The sequence below is a fragment of the Sorex fumeus genome, unplaced genomic scaffold, assembly GCF_029834395.1.
Source record: "Sorex fumeus unplaced genomic scaffold, SorFum_2.1 ptg000094l, whole genome shotgun sequence".
Taxonomy (NCBI): domain Eukaryota; kingdom Metazoa; phylum Chordata; class Mammalia; order Eulipotyphla; family Soricidae; genus Sorex; species Sorex fumeus.
In genome coordinates, this window is record NW_026606151.1 from 8,811,684 (window position 1) to 8,830,626 (window position 18,943).

Consider the following 18,943-nt stretch of genomic DNA (forward strand, 5'->3'; position numbering starts at 1 on the left):
CATATAGTAAATACACTTTGCTTTTATTTAACTTTGGTGGGGAGGGGAGTTTGTTTCATTTTGTTTTGGGGGCTTCACCTGGCAATGAGTGCAGCTCTAGGTTTGGGGTCCTGGTGATGTTCAGGAGACTGTATGATACCAGGGAGAAGAATTTAAGCCTCCTGCATACAAAGCATGTGCTCAGCCCTTTGATCTCTCCCTTTGGTTCTATTATGCTTTTAATTAGGAACTCAGTATCAAAATTTGATTCCCATTTACCGCTTTGAATATCAGCGGCACCTCTGGCTTGCTCTCAAGCATCTGATAAAGGTTATAAACATTCCCCTGGCCTCACTAACTGGTTACTTTCACTCTCTAATACGTTTCCTTTCCTTCCTGTGTCGAGAACTTACAGTGGGGCTAAGGAGGTAGTGAGAGGAAGGAGAGGGATTCAGATGGTGACTAAGCCTGCTCCTTAAGCCCCTGTTCTCGTGTGAGCACGGAAGTACCTCTCTTGCTCAGCTTTTTATTTCTTCACTTGATTTTTTTGCACTCTGGAGAAGCCTGTGTTCTCTCTCGAACACATCCTTCTTTCTCTCCCCTTGCATCTTTCTAAGTTTCAATAAAACTATCTTGCTTCAAAAAAAAAATCTCTTACAATAGCTGGCTTTTGTGTTCACTGAGTGATGGGCTGTCTCTCGAGTCAGTCACAGCAAACCTGAGTTCAAAACGAGCAGGGGAAGACAGCTGAAAGAATAGCAGAGCATGATTCCTGCCTGCTGCCATCAGCAATCTTGTTGGAGGATATAAAGCAAAATGCAAATAATGTAGCCTCTGATCCCAACTAGGTATCATTTGGTGTACAACTATACAACTATGGGGACTCTCTATCTCTCTCTCTCTCTCTCTCTCTCTCTCTCTGACACACACACACACACACACACACACACACACAAATGAATTCTCACAACAGCATGAAGGCTTTATATCCACGGTTTCCTTACCCTTTGAGAAAATGGACGCCTAGAAAAACTAAGAGGAGAGAATTTTAAAAATTCCAATTTTGAAGTTTAGCTGGAAGAAAGTGGAGGAACTGATTCTGGATCCAGGCAAAGGACTGTTTAGTAAAGGTTACCTGGAGTTTTAAGCACCGGGAGATTATATTTAACTTTGCTAGGACCGTGGGTAAGTTATTTTGTTTATATGACCCTCTTTTTCCTTGTTTGCAAGATGGTTCCTATTTCCTTAACTTCACTCCGGTCTATACTCCAGCGAGGTCAGTTAGGGAATTAAAGTATAGACCAGCTTCTACAGAAATACTTCAGCAATTTCTCATATCTTTCAAATCCCAGGATCAGGCGACTGGAATAGTCAAACAAGTAAACTTCTAAAGTACAGACTTGCCAGACAATCCCACTGCTGCCACATCGATTAAACCTGCTTAGAGGCATTTCCTTAGCTGTCCCCACTCCAAGCTCAGCACCCGCTGGGCACAGTGGGCTGGAAATAAGGGAGAAGCCAAATGTCCCTGAGAATGGCTGTTCCCCAGGGACCAGGCAGGCGCAAATAAATTTCCTCATTTATTCAGGAGCTCTGGGGCAGGACCAAGGGGTGCAGGACCACACCCACCCCAGTCCCTCCATCCCCTGTCCCAAGCCAGTCACTGTATAATTAACGTTGTAGAGACTGGAGAGGAAACGGTGTCTGGTGAAAAAAAGTCACAGCGGTCACTTCCTAACCATCCCCTCCACCCCGATGATCCCCTGTCCTCATCATCTCTCTATTCCGAGTGCCGGGGGCTGGAGCCAGAACGCAGCCCGGGTCACCTCCGATGGTGCCAACTCCACGCGTGCAGGCGCCCCAGATCCGGGCTGGTATACCCACCCGCACAACCCCCCCCCCCCCCCCCACACACACATCGCGCTGCCCTCCTCCCGCCCGGCCACGCCCACTATAGACCACGCCCCGTCCCGCCCCCGCTCATCGCGGCCACGCCCACCCGCGTCCAGGCCCCGCCCCTGCGCTGCAGGAAGGAGCTGCCCGAGCCACAGCGCCGGGCCCGCAGCGCGCCGACACGCACCATGCCCCGCATCGATGCGGACCTCAAGCTGGACTTCAAGGATGTCCTGCTGCGACCCAAGCGGAGCAGCCTCAAGAGCCGATCCGAGGTGGGTCTCCCGACCGAGCCGTGCTGGGTGGGGAGGTGGGGGTAGGGGGCCATCTCCCCCTCTCCCTTCCCTCCCGGGGAGCGCGGTGCCGAGGGTCACTGACACTGGCCAGCGGCGGGAGCTGGGAACTTTGACAGCTTTGCCGGGTGCCGGAGGGGGGTGCCGGCCCGCCCTGTCCTCCTCCTCCCTGCCGGCCTCGGGAGAAGGGCTGGTTCTCTGCCAGGACAGGGGAGGAAGGTGCCTGGAAGGGGGCTCAGCAATTTCTTAAGTCGGTGTGGTGGGGTGGACCGGTGGTGGGGTTGGGGGGGGGGACCCCGGTGGCGTCCAGCGGGGCCAGCGGGCAGCGGGAGAGGCGCCAGGGCCGGCGGGCAGGGGCGTCCGAGGGGAAGCGGAGGAAAACAGGACGGAGCCCTGCGGTCGGCGGCGGTGACTCAGTGCTGAGATCCGCCGCTGCAGGGGGCACCCGAGCCGGCCACGGGGGGCCTAAGGGCCGGGGTGGGGGGTAGGGGTGGGTGGGTGGGTGGTGGTGGTGGTGGTGTGGGCTCTCGAAAATGCCTGGATCCTGGGGAATCGCCCGATCTCCCGGGCACCGTGCTGGCACCGCGCTCCGCGTCCCGGGCGGCTTTGCTGGGGCCGAGGGGACCCGAGGCGCCGGGGCACCCCGCTGGGGTGGACTTCCAAAGTCCAGCCGAGCCTCGGGCAGCCTCTGGTTGATTGCTGGCCGTGCCTTGTGGAGCCTTTTGCCGCGCGCCCCGCGCTGCAGGTGCAGACCAGCCTGGAAATAGCCCGGGGGTGGGGGTGGGGGTGGGGGCAGGGAGGGATACCCCGGCGGGGGTGGCGGGGGTGGGGGGGGGAGTGGAAGGTCGAACCTTGAAGGATCTAGAAGTTTCTCTGAAAGATGCGTTCCCCTCCTCCTCCCCCTCCCTTGCGGGCCGCCCCGGGCTCTGTCTGGTCCCGGTAGAGAGCTCCCGGCCTGCTGTCGCTGCGGGCTGGTGGTGGTGTCCCATCCCAGCTACCATAAATAAATCCAACCCTGCACAGGACTCGGCGCGTGCCAGGCCCAACTGCAGGGCCTGGTGCCGCCAGCCAGCTGGGACCTGTTTGGATTAGCCCGAGCCCAGAACCTCCAGGGGGGACAGGGCTGGCCTGTGGGCACCAGAGAAGGGAGAGACTGGGACATGGGGTGGGAAGAGGGGAGGGAGGGAGGGAGGGAGGCCTGTGTCTCATCACCCAGCACCCTCCCTGGGATCCTGAGGGACTATCCGTGGGCCCCCACCCTGTCCCCCAATGTCTGTCTTTTCAGGTGCTGCCAAACTGTGGAAGACAAACAGTTTGGTTGGCAGGCCCAGGCCTCTGGATGTAAAAGCTGCCGATGGGCCAGGCCAATTGGGGGTGGGAGTGGGGACATTTGGATATTTGTTATTCCCAATTCATTCCCTAAGACACATGTGAAGAAGAAAATGTTTCAAACAAGTGCATGTACTTTTTTTTTTTTGGAACCAGAAAAAACAAAACAAAGCATATGTTCAGAACACAAAACAGAATTTAGGTCCTCAGAACGGAGCTCTGTCTTCCTGGGGAACTGTGTGATGTCTTACACATCCTTGGGTCTCTCATTTGGGTGGGATTTGCCAGGAGGTGTGTCGTTTCAACTTCCAAAGGCACCTTGCCGTGGCCGGCCCGAGCGGGAGGTCTGTGCCCTTGAGAAATGATGGTGGGAGTGTGCCAGCTCTGTTGTGCCTGGAGTTTGGAGTCACCCGGCATTGCCTTTGCACTTACCTCTCTTCCTGGTTTCGCTGTCTGACCGCCCCCCCTCCCCTCCCCTGCACTCTCCCCTGCCTCTGGCCTGGATCTCCTGCAGGTCTGGTCCCTGATGGTTCTATCTGGGTTTGCTGAGGCCCCAGCTTTCCTGTTGGCTGGTCCCCCTCCCTGCCGTGAAGTTCTGAAGTGCGTGCCCTGTGGCATGAGCGATACCCGCTGCAGAATGATACCCGCTGTGGCATGAGTGATACCCACTGTACACATCGAGACTCACCAGGTGGCGGTTTGCGAGGAGCCCTGAGAGGGAACGTGCCCGTCTAGGAGCTGGGGAGGAAGAGATTTATTTTTTTTAGGTGGGCTTTGTTTTGTTTTGTTTTGTTTTTTTGGTCACACCCAGCGATTCACAGGGGTTACTCCTAGCTCAAGTACTCAGGAATCACTCCTGGCAGTGCTTGGGGGTGGGGGGCCCATATGGGATGCTGGGGATCGAACCCAGGTTGGCCATGTGGAAGGCAAATGCCCTACCCGCTGTGCTATCTCTCCAGCCCTGGGGAGGGAGAGTTTTGTTTGTCCACCTACTTGATCTCTCTGCACAGGAGGTCCCTGTTTGCTTCCAAGTGGGCTGCGGATGGAGCAGCAGAGAGGAGAGAGAGGCCACTGGCTCCTGCTCCGGGCCTTGGACCCTGCTGTAGAGCCACAGGACGGCGACAGGAGGGCAAAGGGGAGAAGGGCAGAAGGTGGGGATGGCCTACTGGCCTCTCCAGGCTTATACCAGCAAAGCTGCCACCTCACTTATTCCTCCATTGTCCATACCCTTCACTAGCTCTGTACCGTTGCTCTGGCCTCAAAGCGTTTTTATCATTTCCAGATGCAGTTTTCTCTCCGAGGCCCCTGTTTCTGACTTTATTGCCCTTCCCTTGTCTTTGATTAAGATGTTTTATTTTGGGGTCGGAGTGATAGTACAGCAGGTAGGCGTTTACCTTTCATCTGACAGACCTGGGTTTGATTCCCGGCATACCATGTTGTCCCCTGAGCACCGCCAGGAGTAATTCCTGAGTAATCACTGGGTGTGACCCCAAAAGCAGGAAAAAAAAAAGTATTTTGTTTTGTTTTGTTTTGGGGGACCACACCCGGCAATGCTCAGGAGTTACTCCTGGCTCTGTATTTCATAATTATTCCTGGTGGTATTTGGGGAACCAGATGGGATGCCAGGATCAAGCCTAGGTTCGCTGTGTACAAGACAAACACCTTCCCCACTGGACTATCACTCTGGTCCCCTTCTTGTGCCTTAAGACAAGGAAGGGACCCAGGCAGAAAGAGCATGGAGGCCTTATTAAATGCCATAGGCCAGAGAGCTAGGACTCTGCGTAAGACCAATAGGACTTTTGGTGGCCAACCGTGGTTCAGTCCCCAGCACCCCAGATGGTCTTTGTGCCTCTCCAGGACTGATCCCTGAGCAAAGAGCCAGGAGGAAGCCCTCAGCACCGCTGGGTGTGGCCCCCAAGCCAAAACAGAGAAGCAAAGAATTTCCCCAGAACCAAATCTGGGTAGGAATGTTTTTTTTTTGGCCAGTGGCTCAGTGAGGAAAGCCCTAGTCCAGCAAAGCTCCCCAACAGGTAGGTAGGCCTCAGGGAATTGGAGCCTGGGAGCCTGGCCTAACGAGAAGTGGAGGCTCTTAGTCTAAGCCTGGCACTGATTGTTTCATTACCTTGGGTCAGGTTTCATTTCCTGATGAGGCTATGGTAAGGTATGAGCAACCAGGATCTCCAGCTGAGGAGGAGGCAGGGGTGGTCTTGACTGGAAACTGAGGTGGGTGTGATCCAGGCCTTTGGGCTCTGGGTGCTTCCAGGCAGTCCTGGTGTCTTTGGCTTGTTGCCGCATCCTCTTGGCCTCTGTCTTCATTTGCCCGCCACGTTCTCTTTTCTGTGCACCTTGCATTCACATTTTCTCGCTCTCTTTTTTTCCTGTCCTGTTAGGTTCAGTCCCATGTGCGTGACCTCCTTGTAACTCTGCCTGTCCCCAGAGGCTTATGATCACACCCTCGGGAGTTAAGACCTCCTTTGGGGGTGGGGGACCCAATTAATTACCACCATCGATTCTGAATTTTGCTTCGCAGAGGGTTTGTGTGGATTTGGTGACTGCATGAAGTGGACTCACACGTGCCATTTCCCAGCATCGATATCCTCGTTCATTGTTTGGGGTGACCTGAATGTTTATGTTTCAGAAATGATCTCCCTGCTGATTCTGGGGGGCATGCAGGTGCCCAGGACTGGCCTCAGGACCCCTTTTCAGGGTGGATCCCGGGACTCTCTGACTCTGCGAAGATTTGTCTGGATCTTGAGGACCCAAGAAGCTACCCGCAGTCAGGGCACCCTCGGAGGGTTGGACTGATCCCACTGATCACTGCCCTGGGGTGGCTGGAGGCCCAAACTCAGTGACCCCCCTTAGCTCAACACAGATGACTCTGCACTCTTTGGAGGCACCGGGGCTAGAGCAAGGAAAGGCAAGCCCACGGGGACCAGTGGGACAGATAAATCATCTCTTTAAGGAGAATCATGTTGAACTGGAGCTGTGCATAGGTCTGGGCAGTTGCGGCCTACACTGTTCCGGCCTCTTTCTCTGGAGGATGCTTGTATTCTCCGAGGGCAGCCTCTCTACAGCTCTGCCTGGACTTCAGTACCTGGACGTGGTGCTTAATCCCAGGCCTGCCGGGGCCTCTCCCCCTTTTTGGTAGGTGGTTCCAGTGCTCCATGCTGCTTCTGAGAGGGAGAGGGAGAGGGAAGGAAAGAGGGAGAGAGAGAGAGAGAGAGAGAGAGAGAGAGAGAGAGAGAGAGAGAGAGAGAGGAGTGTGTGTATGTTTATGTGTGTATGTGTGTTTGTATGTGTACATGTGTGTATGTGTGTATATGTGTGTATGTGTATATGTGTGTTTGTGTGTGATTGTGTGAGTGTGTGTGTTTGTGTGTGTGTGCATAAGAATTGGCTGTTGGTGTGCGGAAGCTCCCGGCCCAAACCGCCCCAACCCCCCCCCCCCCCCCACCATCGTGTTTTGGTGTTCTCCAACACGAATGAAATTGTTTGTTGAGGTGGGAGGCTGGAACAAAATGTACGTAGCAGCCTGCTCGCCTGACTCAGGACACTGGAATATTTAGCAGCATGGCAGATGGGCACGGGACAAACGCTCAGTTCGTACTTGGGCTTGGAAATGTCAGCCTGAGGACTGACAGGTTTTCCTCAAGGTGTGTTTAGGGCACACATTACAGATTCCATTCAGGCTTAGCCAGTGGTGTTCAGAGGGGCTTGTTTTCCTTACTGCTTTTTTTGGGGGGGAGGGCGGGGGGGTCTGGGGTTCATTCCTGGCCGTGCTCAGGGCTTATTCCTCACTCTGCTCAGGGATCACTCCCGGCGGGGCTTGCAAAATCACCTGTAGTGTTGGGGATAGAACCCGGGGCCAGCTGTGTGCAAGGCACGCACTTTGCCCACTGTACTATCTCTCCAGCCCCCATTTTTCTAGTTTCCTAAAATGTGACTTGCAACCCTTTATGGGACCAGGTAACTTATTTATTTATTTATTTATTTTTGCTTTTTGAGTCACACCTGGCGATGCACAGGGGTTACTCCTGGCTCATGCACTCAGGAATTACTCCTGGCAGTGCTCGGGGGACCATATGGGATGCTGGGAATCAAACCCAGGTTGGCCGCGTGCAAGGTAAATGCCCTACCCGCTGCGCTATTGCTCCAGCCCCAAGGTAACTTTTTTAAAAAATAAATTTCTTTAGGGTTGATAGTAAATGTTGGATTTGTATGTCAATTTTTATTATATATCTGTCTATCTGAGGTTGCATAGAAATTTCTGGGGTGAAGAGGGGTTGCATGTGGAAAACAGTTGAAGAAGCCCTGCTCGGTTCGGGGTGCTCACCGGCTGTGGCGGATTAAATGCCAGGTTTCATTCCTGGGAGGCTGGGATGTTTAAAATACTTTGGGTCACTCGGCGAACAGCTGGTCTAGTGGGGGCAGGAAAGGGAGTGGATAAGGCCAGGGAAGATCATTTTATTTCTCCTCTTAGAATTCAGTATCAGGAGGAATCTGTCTTGTGGTCGAGAGGAGAGAGGAAGGAATGGTTGATTTAGAAAAGGGGCGGTTTTTGTATGCTATCCCCGGGCTTTGGAGCGCCAGAAACAGCCTCTCTGACCTGGGCCGGGGCAGAGAGTGGTTTGCCCTGTGCATCCTGTGAGGCGTTTAAGAATAACCGAGTCTGAGGAGTCAGGCGGACATTAGCCTGTGCAGCCAGGAGGTCTGCGGGTGTGGAGGGGCAGAGCCTTTGAACTGAGAGACCCCTCCAGTTCCCTTCCAGAATGTGGAAGGGGCCCTTGCTGACATAAAACCAAGAGTTATAACAAGGGACGAGGAGAAGGGTTCCTTTCTCTGACACACATCTCCTGCAACCACAGCAGCTCCTCTGCCCTCCCTGCAGGTAAGGCCAGTGTCTGCCCCTGCAGGTAAGGGCCAGTGTCTACCCTCCCTGCAGGTATAGGTCAGTGTCTGCCCTCCTCACAGGTAAGGGCCAGTGTCTGCCCTCCCTGCAGGTAAGGGAGGTAAGGGTAAGGATCAGTGTCTCCCTCCTGACAGGTAAGGGCCAGTGTCTGCCCTCCCTGCAGGTAAGGGTCAGTGTCCGCCCTCCCTGCAGGTAAGGGCCAGTGTCTGCCCCTGCAGGTAAGGGTCATTTTCAGCCCTCCCTGCAGGTAAGGGCCAGCGTCCGCCCTCCCTGCAGGTAAGGGAGGTAAGGGTAAGGATGAGTGTCTGCCCTCCTGACAGGTAAGGACCAGTGTCTGCCTTCCCTTCAGGTAAGGGTCAGTGTCCGCCCTCACTGTATGCCTGCCCTCACTGTGTGTCTGCCCTCACTGTATCTAACAGCCAGTGTCTGCCCTCCCTGCACCCAACAGTCAGTGTCTGCCCTCAGTGCAGCCAAAGGCCAGTGCAGCCAGCATCCTCCTATTGCTCACCCTGGAGGTTGAGGTCTCAGAGCCCTGCATGGAGAAGCCAGAGACTCAGAGCCACTGCACAGCCCAAGCTGTCCCCATGCCAGGGAGAGCCAATCTCCATGGAAAACAGAGAAGGGGTGAAGATGCGGAAGAACCGTGGTGGGAAGGGGCCCTTTGCTGTGCGCTCTTGAGACTCGGGTTCAGGCCATGTCATGGTAGAAGCACATCTGTGTTCTCTAACCTGCTCTCCTGGGGGATGTGCCCACTTCTTTACAGACTGTATTCACCAGTCAAAGGAACGAGTGCTGAATATTAGCATTGCACTGTCCTCCTGTTCATCGATTTGCTCGAGCGGGCACCAGTAGCATCTGCATTGTGAGACTTGTTGTTACTGTTTTTGGCATATCGAATATGCCACAGGGAGCTTGTCAGGCTTTGCTGTGCAGGCGGGATACTCTTGGTAGTTTGCCGGGCTCTCCGAGAGGGGCAGAGGAGTTGAACGTGGGTCGGCCGCATGCAAGGCAAACACTCTACCCACTGCGCTGTCGCTCCAGCCCAGTGCTGAATATTATAGTGCTGAATATTTAAAAAAGGAAGAGAGAGAGAGAGAGAGAGAGAGAGAGAGATTTAGGTGGAGGTGCTTGCCTTGCATGCGACTGACCGACTGACCGTGGTTCAATACCTGGCACAGCCTGGGTTTCCCCAGTGCCCTCTGGGTGTGGACCAGAAATCAAATAAGGGAATCGAATCGAGGCATCCTGGCATGAAAGAGGTCTGGAGGCAGCAGCTGCCAAAGTGGAGAGGGGATAAGGCTGGAGACCAGGGTAAGGCTGGAACCAGAACCGGGCAGGGCCAGGCAGCAGGGGTCCAGAAGAACCACCTGATGCTGCCCAGACTCCCACTTGCATCTCTGTGGCCTCTGGATTCCTGCGCAGTGGCCGCACGGGCCAAAACTAAGCATAAACCCAGTGGGACGTGGAGCTGGCAGGTGGTGACCTGCAAGGATTAAAGCAGGCGGGGGAAGGCTGGGAACATTCACTCGAGAGAATCTGCCTGGGGTCTGCCTGGGGACAAAAATAAAAATGATTTTGACATGGCCAGCTTTTGTGAGCATCTCTGCCGAGTCCTCCACACTGGTGTTTTGTTCGGTTTTGCACCACGCCAGGTAACGCTCAGGCGTCTCTCCTTACTGTGCACTCAGAAATCACTCCCAGCAGGACCATATGGGATGCGGGGGTTCGAGCCCCGGTCAGTTGACTGCGTTCAGGGCAAGCTCCCTGCCAACTGGACTATGTCACTCAGACCCAGAGCCTGCCACACCGGCCGAGCTCTTGCTCTCGGCTCCTGGGAGCTGAGCTAGTCAGAAAGGCTGCAAAGTTGGGTGTAGGATAACACTCTTTTGTCCTTCCTCAGGTAGCTTAGGTTTGTCAGGTCACACCCATCTAAGAACACTGAACTTGTATTGTAAGCAATGTCCTTTCTGTGTGGACACAGGAAGACAGTTAATATTATGCTTTGTAACTTGGGAGTTGATTGACTCCGAATAATATTTACTCCTGGGCATCTGATTTCTTGACTCAGTTGCCCTTAGTTCCTAACACCCCAAAAGCAGGGTCCCGACGAGGGACTGAATGGACCCAGGGCAAGCAGTGAGCTACCCTGGCATCGAAATGGGCCAGGCCAAAGAGCCACGATATTCAACTATAAGTTGAGGGCATGATCATGGACAAATGCTGTCATGATCCAAAAGTAAGTAACGATGAGACTAGGACCCTGCTGGAGCTAGGAAGATTAACCTGGCCTGAGGACTGCGAAATGTATAGTGAGATGTTCTCAGGAAGAACCAAACTAAATTTATATCTCTTACTGTGCTCATACAGAATGACATTGCTAGAAATATTAGAAGTAGATTTATTACAACTATTTAAGTAGATTACTAACTGAAGGAAGAACACACCCTTGTTGGGATCCCACCCTTGGGTGGATCTCCTAGTAATCTGAAGTAATCTCTGTAAATGAGATTTTATCCTTGAGTTAATCTCCTGGAGGAGTGGTCTTACCTCTCTTTGTTGATTCGTCAGTATTCAACCCACCTTTATGTCACCGCCTTATGTGACTGCTATATAAACTAAGACGTAAGCTCGGAAAAGGGGGTCAGAAGTGAGAGAGCTCGGGCTCCAGAGATCCAGAGTCAGAGCCAGAAGGAGAGAGCTTCCAAGACTGGGGCCCAGGAGAGAAGGAGGCAGAGAAAGACAGGAGTGAAGAGGATTGGAATAAACTACTATTGATATAGACCGGCCTGGCCCCCGTTTTTTCTTCCGTCTGCCCTTGGCCAACAGCCGTTCCGATCCAGGCCACACACAGTGGCTCAAGAGCACCGAACGCAGGTGGTGAAACAGTGCCGTCCAGTGAGCCCGTGAACATACAACCTTCGGCGTGATAAGATTTTACAGTTGGGGTCACGAGAGCATTTGGAGGATCCACCCTCTGGCTGTTGGCAAGTCCCAGGAACAATATTTACCTAAAGAGTTCCACAGTTGCGCTGCCCTCTCCCAGCTCTTTGAAAGAGGAGCATACTTGGAGGAGGTTGAAAGGTGAAGGCATTCCTGCTTTTCTGCTCTATGCAGGGTGCATTTGGCTGAGGGGTTCTGGCAGCAGGTGGGGATTTAAGGGAGGGCTGTGGAGGGTCGTGTTGGCCAGGAAGAGTAGGGTACTCCTCCCCCAATCCCCTCATCCTCTCCATGGGGAGTGCTTGCTCCAGCAGTAGGAAGAGGGAATTGACCACATGTATGTCTTCGGGTAATGAGTCCTATGAACCAACCTGGACACAGAGCTCCAGCACCCTGGAGAGGCAGAGAACTGTGAGCCCTTCCTGGGTGAAGGGGGGCTGGGTTTAATGGCAAAACATCTGGGGGCCGTGCACCGGAGGCTGGTCAGGAGGCCGACTCATTTCTCATCCCCATCATAATTTGTTCCCTGCATTTGCTTCCCCGGGGGTCTTTGTGGCCAGTTGTTTGGGGAATCCCGGGGCCCGAGGGACGTTGCCAGCCTTTGTGGATTTCCCCACTGCCTCCTAACTCAAGCAATTCTGCACAACCCCCCCCCCCCCACCCCCACCGCAAGCAAAGCACTTCTTTATCTCTCTCTCTCTCTCTCTCTCTCTCTCTCTCTCTCTCTCTCTCTCTCTCTCTTGCCTCTCAGGTGGATCTTGAGCGAACCTTCACGTTTCGAAACTCCAAGCAGACCTACTCAGGGATCCCCATCATCGTGGCCAACATGGACACAGTGGGGACATTCGAGATGGCGGTGGTGATGTCACAGGTGGGACAGACTCCCTCTCCAGGGCTGCTCAGATGTAGAAAGAGGAGAGGGCTAGAGAGTTCATCTCAGCGACTGGTTCTGGCTGGCGGGAACCCCATCTCCCTTCTTGGATCTTAGAACGTGGGTGGGCTTTGTGTCTGGGGGTCTGGATTTTGTTGTTTTCCGCAAGGCGGTCTGCATCTGCCTCCATCCCTTGAAAGTGTCCTTGAGCATTCTGGAAATGAGAGATGGAGAGAAATCTGCAAAGTAGTTGAACCATGTGATGAAGCCATGATAGACATGTGACAGCGCTTTTGAAATGACAGCTCAGCTGCTGTTGATCCAGCCTGTGCTGTAGCATTCAACAAATGTGTTGAGGTGTCATGGGTTCCCGAGAGTGTCACTGGTGATCTGGCTTAGGGGTGCCGTATTCCCACACTGTGTGTGCTAGACCCCAATCATTCCTTTCAAAGACACCAGTTGGGTGGGGGGTGGGGGGGCTGAATTCTGGATATGGTGTAGGACATTGGCAAATAGTGTAGAATGAGTGAGTGACCTAAAGCTGCCTCAGCTCTGTGGCATGTAGGTTTCTCTTACTGGTGAGGAAAATGCATCAGGGTGAGGAAGGGCCCCTCCCCAGGACACCCCTCCTGGTGGAGACGGATCCCAACATCAAATCCACATCGGCTCCAGAATAAGACAGTTGTTTCCCTCTTTAAAGTGACAAATCCCAGACCCAGCTGATACCCTCTTTGGCCAATCCCAGGCTCATTTCTGGCAAAGAGCCCGGCTGGCAACCAGGTTTTAAGAGAGGGAAATAAAAGCAAAGACTTTTATTTCTGGGCAGAATCTTCCATCTCAGCAGAGACAGCCATTTGCAGGCGCTGCATGACAGCTTTGCTTTGATGCCCACGGGGGGGGGTGGGGGGGGGATTGTCTGTTTCAGGGGATGATGCTTGAGAAAATGAGTGTGAGGGAAATGATGACTGCAGTGAGGGAAAAGAGCTTGCAGTGGGCAGCGAGTATAAGGACCAGGGTTTATTGCCAGCCCAGTGATGGGAAGGAATGAACTTTCAAACAAGTGATGAGCTTCAAAAAAGAATAGGGTGGGGGTGGGGGGGGTTTCACCTCCAACCTCATGATCTGGTAGGGCCCAGGAGCTAATAATTTTTTTTTTTAATTTTCATTGGTGAAATACCATGAAGTACAGTTGTAGACTTACAAATTTTTGTGCTTGGGTTTCAGTTATACAATGATCGAGTACCCATCCCTCCACCAGTGCCCATTCTCTACCACCATCGATCCCAGTATCCCTCCCACCCCCCATCCCCCCACCTCACCCTGCCTCTGTGGCAGGGCATTCCCTTTTGTTCTCTCAGGAGCTAATAGATTAATTGCTTAAAGAGTTGCTGTTCCAGGGGCTGGAGTGATAGCACAGCGGGTAGGGCATTTGCCTTGCACAAGGCCGACCCGGCTTCGATTCCCAGCATCCCATATGGTCCCCCGAGCACCGTCAGGAGTAATTCCTGAATACATGAGCCAGGAGTAACCCCTGTGCATCACTGGGTATGACCCAAAAAGCAAAAAAAAAAAAAAAAGAAAAACAATTGCTGTTCCTTCCACCACCCCACTTCTTTGGTCCTGGCTTTGCTCTGTGATCAGTCACTGTTTATACTAATGGATGGGGCATTTCATGTAGAGGCGGGTGAGGTGAGGGAACAGCCAATAGCCTTAATGGATTCCCATCTCCACTGGTTAGTGCAGAGCTCGATGTGCTCTTCCCCTCCCCACTGACACGGCCCATGAGTGCCCGATGTGAGTTTATCATTCCTAGGAGCCCTTGGGTGGAGAGTTTTTAGAGAAGGAGCCTGAACCTCAAATCAGACTCATTGAACTCTGCCCTTTACCCCCGACCCCACCCTGCCACTATTGCATTTCTGCCCATGGAGCTTGTGTGACTATAGGAAACACAGTAGTTTTCTACTAGAGTGAAGAGGAAACGCAACTTGTGGAGAGTATTTCCACATTGTCCATCCTCTGTACATTTTTTTTTTTTGCCTGTGCGATGGTCACTAATTTAGGATTCCCTCCATCAAGAATACTGGCTCCCTGATGGATTTAGCTGACAGCAAAAACTGTGTCACTTGTTCGCAACAAGAAAGACTTTCCCATAAAAATAGAGGTTCACCCCTTCTTTGTGGGACCTCCTGTGGGTGCAGCCCTTGCCTAACCTAGGTGCTGGGCTGAGTCCTCTTTGCCTCCTAACTTCAGCGCTGGCTGACTGCTCAGATTGCAACGGAAGCTGTGTGATTTCACTGCTTACACCTTTGTTTTTGGCTCTTAGGAGTTTATTCAAGACAAATGAAGCATGAAGGGTAGGGACTCCTGAATGGTTTGAATGGTAGAAACACCAGATTTTTCTACTCCCCCACCCCCATTTTTAGTTTGGGGCCACATCCTGCTGTGTTCTTCGGGGCTTATTCCAGGAACTGCAGTCAGAGGTCACTCCTGCAGGCTTGGGTGTGTGTGTGTGGTGGGGGGTGGGGGAAGGTGGGCAGGTGCCTGTGTAGAGTTGGAGTATCACCCCAGCCATCTGGAGGAAGGGAGAGGGCTCCCTCTGACTTCTCACCCTAACTTGCTTTTTGGTTTCCTAGCACACCATGTTTACAGCGATTCACAAGCATTACTCCCTGGATGACTGGAAGCAGTTTGCCAGGAATCACCCAGAATGCCTGCAGGTATGACTCCAGCTTTCCTGCCAGCGACATATGCTGCAGGGGGGTGGCGGGGGGGGGGGTGGGGGGGGGTGGCGGGGGGGGGTGGGCGGGGGGGGGGGGAGAAGAAAAGCCTGAGGGGTTGTAATGGATTCAAATTGCCAACACATAGATGTCCAATTCTTGGGGGAACTGTGTGAAGCTGGGAAGCCAGGAATGGCCTGAGACCTTTCCTCATTGCTGGGGATTTGCTGCTGAAAAAAGCCTGTCCTGTACCCTATTTTGAAAGCATTAGGATTTTTCTGCAAGGAATGTTGGGATTTTTGTTAATACCTGCAGAGATTATTGTTTGTTTTTGTTTTTGTTTGTTTGTTTTGCTTTTTGGGTCATACCCAGTGATGATCAGTGGATACTCCTGGCTCTGCACTCAGGAATTACTCCTGGCAGTGCTGGGGGACCATATGGGATGCTGGGGATTGAACTTGAACTTGGCCATGTGCAAGGCAAATGCCTTGCCCTCTGTACTATTGCTCCAGCCCATTATTGGTGGTTTTATTGATTTACATTTGTTCCCCTTGAAAGGGGAAGTGCTGTATTATGAGAGCGTGGGGCACACCCTTGCTATCTGCCAGGACTGGATGCAGTCTGCGCATGCCTTTTGGATGCAGAAAAACCTGATCACAAACATTGATGTGGCGTTGAATAAACAGTCCCCCTGCTGGAACCGGTGGGATCGAAAGACCCATGGTGGCAAGTGTTCTTGCAGTAGAACTTTCCTGCCTTGCTGGTGGGCATGAGAAAATTATGAGACTAATTCGGCAGATCCTCACAGGGCTAAAGTAAGAGTGTCCCAGCAAATTTCATTCCAAGCTGTGCTCACCAGAAGTAGAAACCCGTGTCCACACAAAAACCGGTTCACCAATAATCATAGTAGTGTGATTCATAATTACCCAAAGGTAGAAATACCCCCCAGGCATCCATCAACTGCAGGATGAATATGGTAAACAAAATCTGGTGCAGTCGCGGTTCAGTATTTGATTATATCTCAGTACAGCTATTATTATTTTTTAACGGGAGCAGTGTGAAAAATATCAGAAAGCCCAAATAGACAGCACCTGAGTTCCACCTGGTGCTGTTGGGGGGTTCTGCCTTGGTGCTGATGGGATCCACAGGTCCCAACTCTCTCCCTTCTGTGCAGCCGGTGACTTTGTCTTGGTCCGCTTTGGAAGTTATTTCCCCTTTGCATTAATTCCATGCGGATTTGGATTCCTGAGAAGGTGATTTTTTTGGTGACCCAATAATTCTCACTCCAAGAGATCAAATCATTCCTGCTCTTCTGTGTAAGAAGTTTGAGGAACATTGAGTTCTAGGCAGTTCATCATTATTGGAACCTGCCCTTTAGGTGTGGCTGTTTGACTTGCTACCCTGCTCCTGCCCAATTCAAAGCTGATTTAAAGTTTTTTTTTAAATGTTTCCCTGGGGCTAGAGGAATAGCACAGCGGGTAGGGCGTTTGCCTTGCACAGGATCAACCCAGGTTCTATTCCCAGCATCCCATATGGTCCCCTGAGCACTGCCAGGGGTGATTCCTGAGTGCAGAGCCAGGAGTAACTCTGTGCATTGCTGGGTGTGACCCAAAGAGCAAAAAAAAACCCAAATGTAGCCCTGTACTCCTGTTGTTCATCGATTTGCTCAAGCGGACACCAGTAACATCTCCATTGTGAGACTTGTTGTTACTGTTTTTGGCATATTGAATACACCATGGGGAGCTTGCCAGGCTCTGCCCTGCGAGTGGGATACTCTTGGTAGCTTGCCAGGCTCTCCGAGAGGGACGGAGGAATCGAACCTGGGTCGGTCACATGCAAGGCAAATTCCCCATGGGCTGTGCTGTCACTCCAGACCTAAAAAAAAAATAAAAAAGAAGTCAGTAATGCTATAAATCTCCACTTGTGAGACAGAAGTGAAAAGGAGCAGAAGAAGCAGCAAAGTCCTGATAGGGGCAGGTTGGGGTTTTCATCAGACCTTCCACGGGAATAAAAGCCCAGCTGGCAGCATCATGGTTAATGGTTTAGAGTCTGACTCCCTAAATGGTGGGTCACGACCCCAGCTGGGATCAAAGAATTTGGCAACAGTCTTAAGTTTTCTGAACACCCCCGCTGTGGGAAAATACACTAAAAAAAAATCAATTAACGCTGCTGGTGCACTTCTCCAGTGAAAAGGGGATGGTGAGGGGAAACGTTTAGGAAGCCCTGATTTAGAGAAACAGCTGGAAATAGGACTATTTTGTCCAAGGCGCAGTTTGGCTGAGTTGCACTGAAACCAAGGCTTTCCCCGAAAGAGCAGATTTCTGGAGAGGGGCAGAAAGGCTGTGAGGCCCAAGTGCAGGTGGGAAGGTCCACAGCATGCCTTTCCCAGCTGGCCCCTGGGGAAGGAACTTGAAGGTTTGTGTGTGTGTGTGTGTGTGTGTGTGTGTGTGTGTGTGTGTGTTTTGTTGGGGTTTTTTTGGGGGGGGTCACACCCAGCGATGCTCAGGGGTTACTCCTGACTCTGCACTCAGGAATTATTCTTGGAGGTGCTTGGGGGACCATATGGGATGCCGGGGATCAAACCCAGGTCGGCCGAATGCAAGGCATATGCCCTACCCACTGTGCTGTCGCTCTGGCCCTGGGACTTGAAGGTTTTTAAGACCCTGTCCTTCCCGCCCGCCTGCTCAGGATGTGGCCACACAGCCTGGGCTGGAGAGAGTCTGAGCTCACGAGGCCTCCTCTCTGGCAGCTCCAGCTTCAGGGTTCTCCATCGAGAGCTTGAGGGGCAGTTGCCAAGGCAAGGAGAGGCGTCCCTGAACGTTTAGTATCTGGTGCCCTAGAATAGGCCACGCATAGAGTCCAGGGTTAAGGCTAGTGACACTCTAATAATACCAGTGCCCACAGTGTGATGAGCACATCATGCATTTCGTGATCCAGAGCTGGTGTGCAGTGTACACCCTGATTGGTGATGGTGATGTTCCGAGAGCCCCTTGCCATGTTTGAAGAGTAGTTTGTGGGCAGAGCAGGGGGCTGGCCTTCGAGGACTGTCCTTCACCCCTGCCTCTTGGCTCTTCCGGTGCAGCATATCGCCGTGAGTTCGGGCAGTGGCAAGAATGATCTGGAGAAGATGAGCAGCATCCTGGAAGCCGTGCCCCAGGTGAAGTTCATTTGCCTGGATGTGGCCAATGGCTATTCCGAACATTTCGTGGAGTTTGTGAAACTGGTCCGCGCCAAATTCCCTGAACACACGATTATGGTAGGTACGACGGGACGTTCTCGAGATGGGGAAGCAAAGAGTGGGATGGGAGGGATGTTCTCATCCGGAGTTTGGGGCTTTAATTGGAATAGTATCAGAAGGTCATTAAGAAAGGGACATGCAGGAGGTATGGATGTTCTGAAAATGGGCTGTCCTCTCCACAGGACCCATGTCAGTCTCAGATATGCGATAGCACAGCGGGTAGGGCATTCGCCTTACACGCGGCCAACATGGCCGACCCGAGTTCGATTCCTCCGCCCCTCTCGGAGAGCCCGGCAAGCTACCGAGAGTATTTGATATGCCAAACACAGTAACAACAAAGTCTCCAATGGAGACGTTACTGGGCCCGCTCGAGCAAATCGACGATCAACGGGAGGGCCTTTACCTTTACCTTTAAATATCAAGTGTTTCTTAACATGAAATACTTTTTTAAAAGATCTGGACAGGCCAGAGAGAGATAGTGAGAGAGAGCTCAATGGACTGAACGTATGCTTTGCATGTGATAGAACCCCAGCACTGCATGGACCATCCCCCGCCCCTCCCCAAGCTCTGCCACGAATGACCCTTGAGCACGAAACTGGGTATAGACCCTGAGCACTGCTGGGCGTGGCCCCCAAACAAAACAAACTATAAGAAGGTCTACTCTATATTACTCCTTAACAAACAGAATTTTTATTTTGGGGGGGTTTCGGGGCCACACCAGTTGTGCTAGCGCTTACTTCTGACTCTGTGCTCAGGAGTCACTTCTGATGGTGCTTG

At 52.5% G+C, this 18,943-nt stretch overlaps 1 protein-coding gene across 1 annotated transcript in view; it reads left to right on the forward strand.

The window, feature by feature from the left end:
* Window positions 1-1,994: 1,994 nt before the first annotated feature.
* GMPR (guanosine monophosphate reductase) overlaps window positions 1,995-18,943 on the forward strand; it is a 49,533-nt gene continuing 32,584 nt past the window's right edge. Inside the window, exons 1-4 of the mRNA XM_056132488.1 lie at window positions 1,995-2,147; window positions 12,092-12,211; window positions 14,845-14,928; window positions 18,011-18,184. Of these exons, the coding sequence (XP_055988463.1) occupies window positions 2,061-2,147; window positions 12,092-12,211; window positions 14,845-14,928; window positions 18,011-18,184 (465 nt within the window). The 5' untranslated portion in view covers window positions 1,995-2,060. The remainder of the gene's footprint in view (window positions 2,148-12,091; window positions 12,212-14,844; window positions 14,929-18,010; window positions 18,185-18,943) is intronic.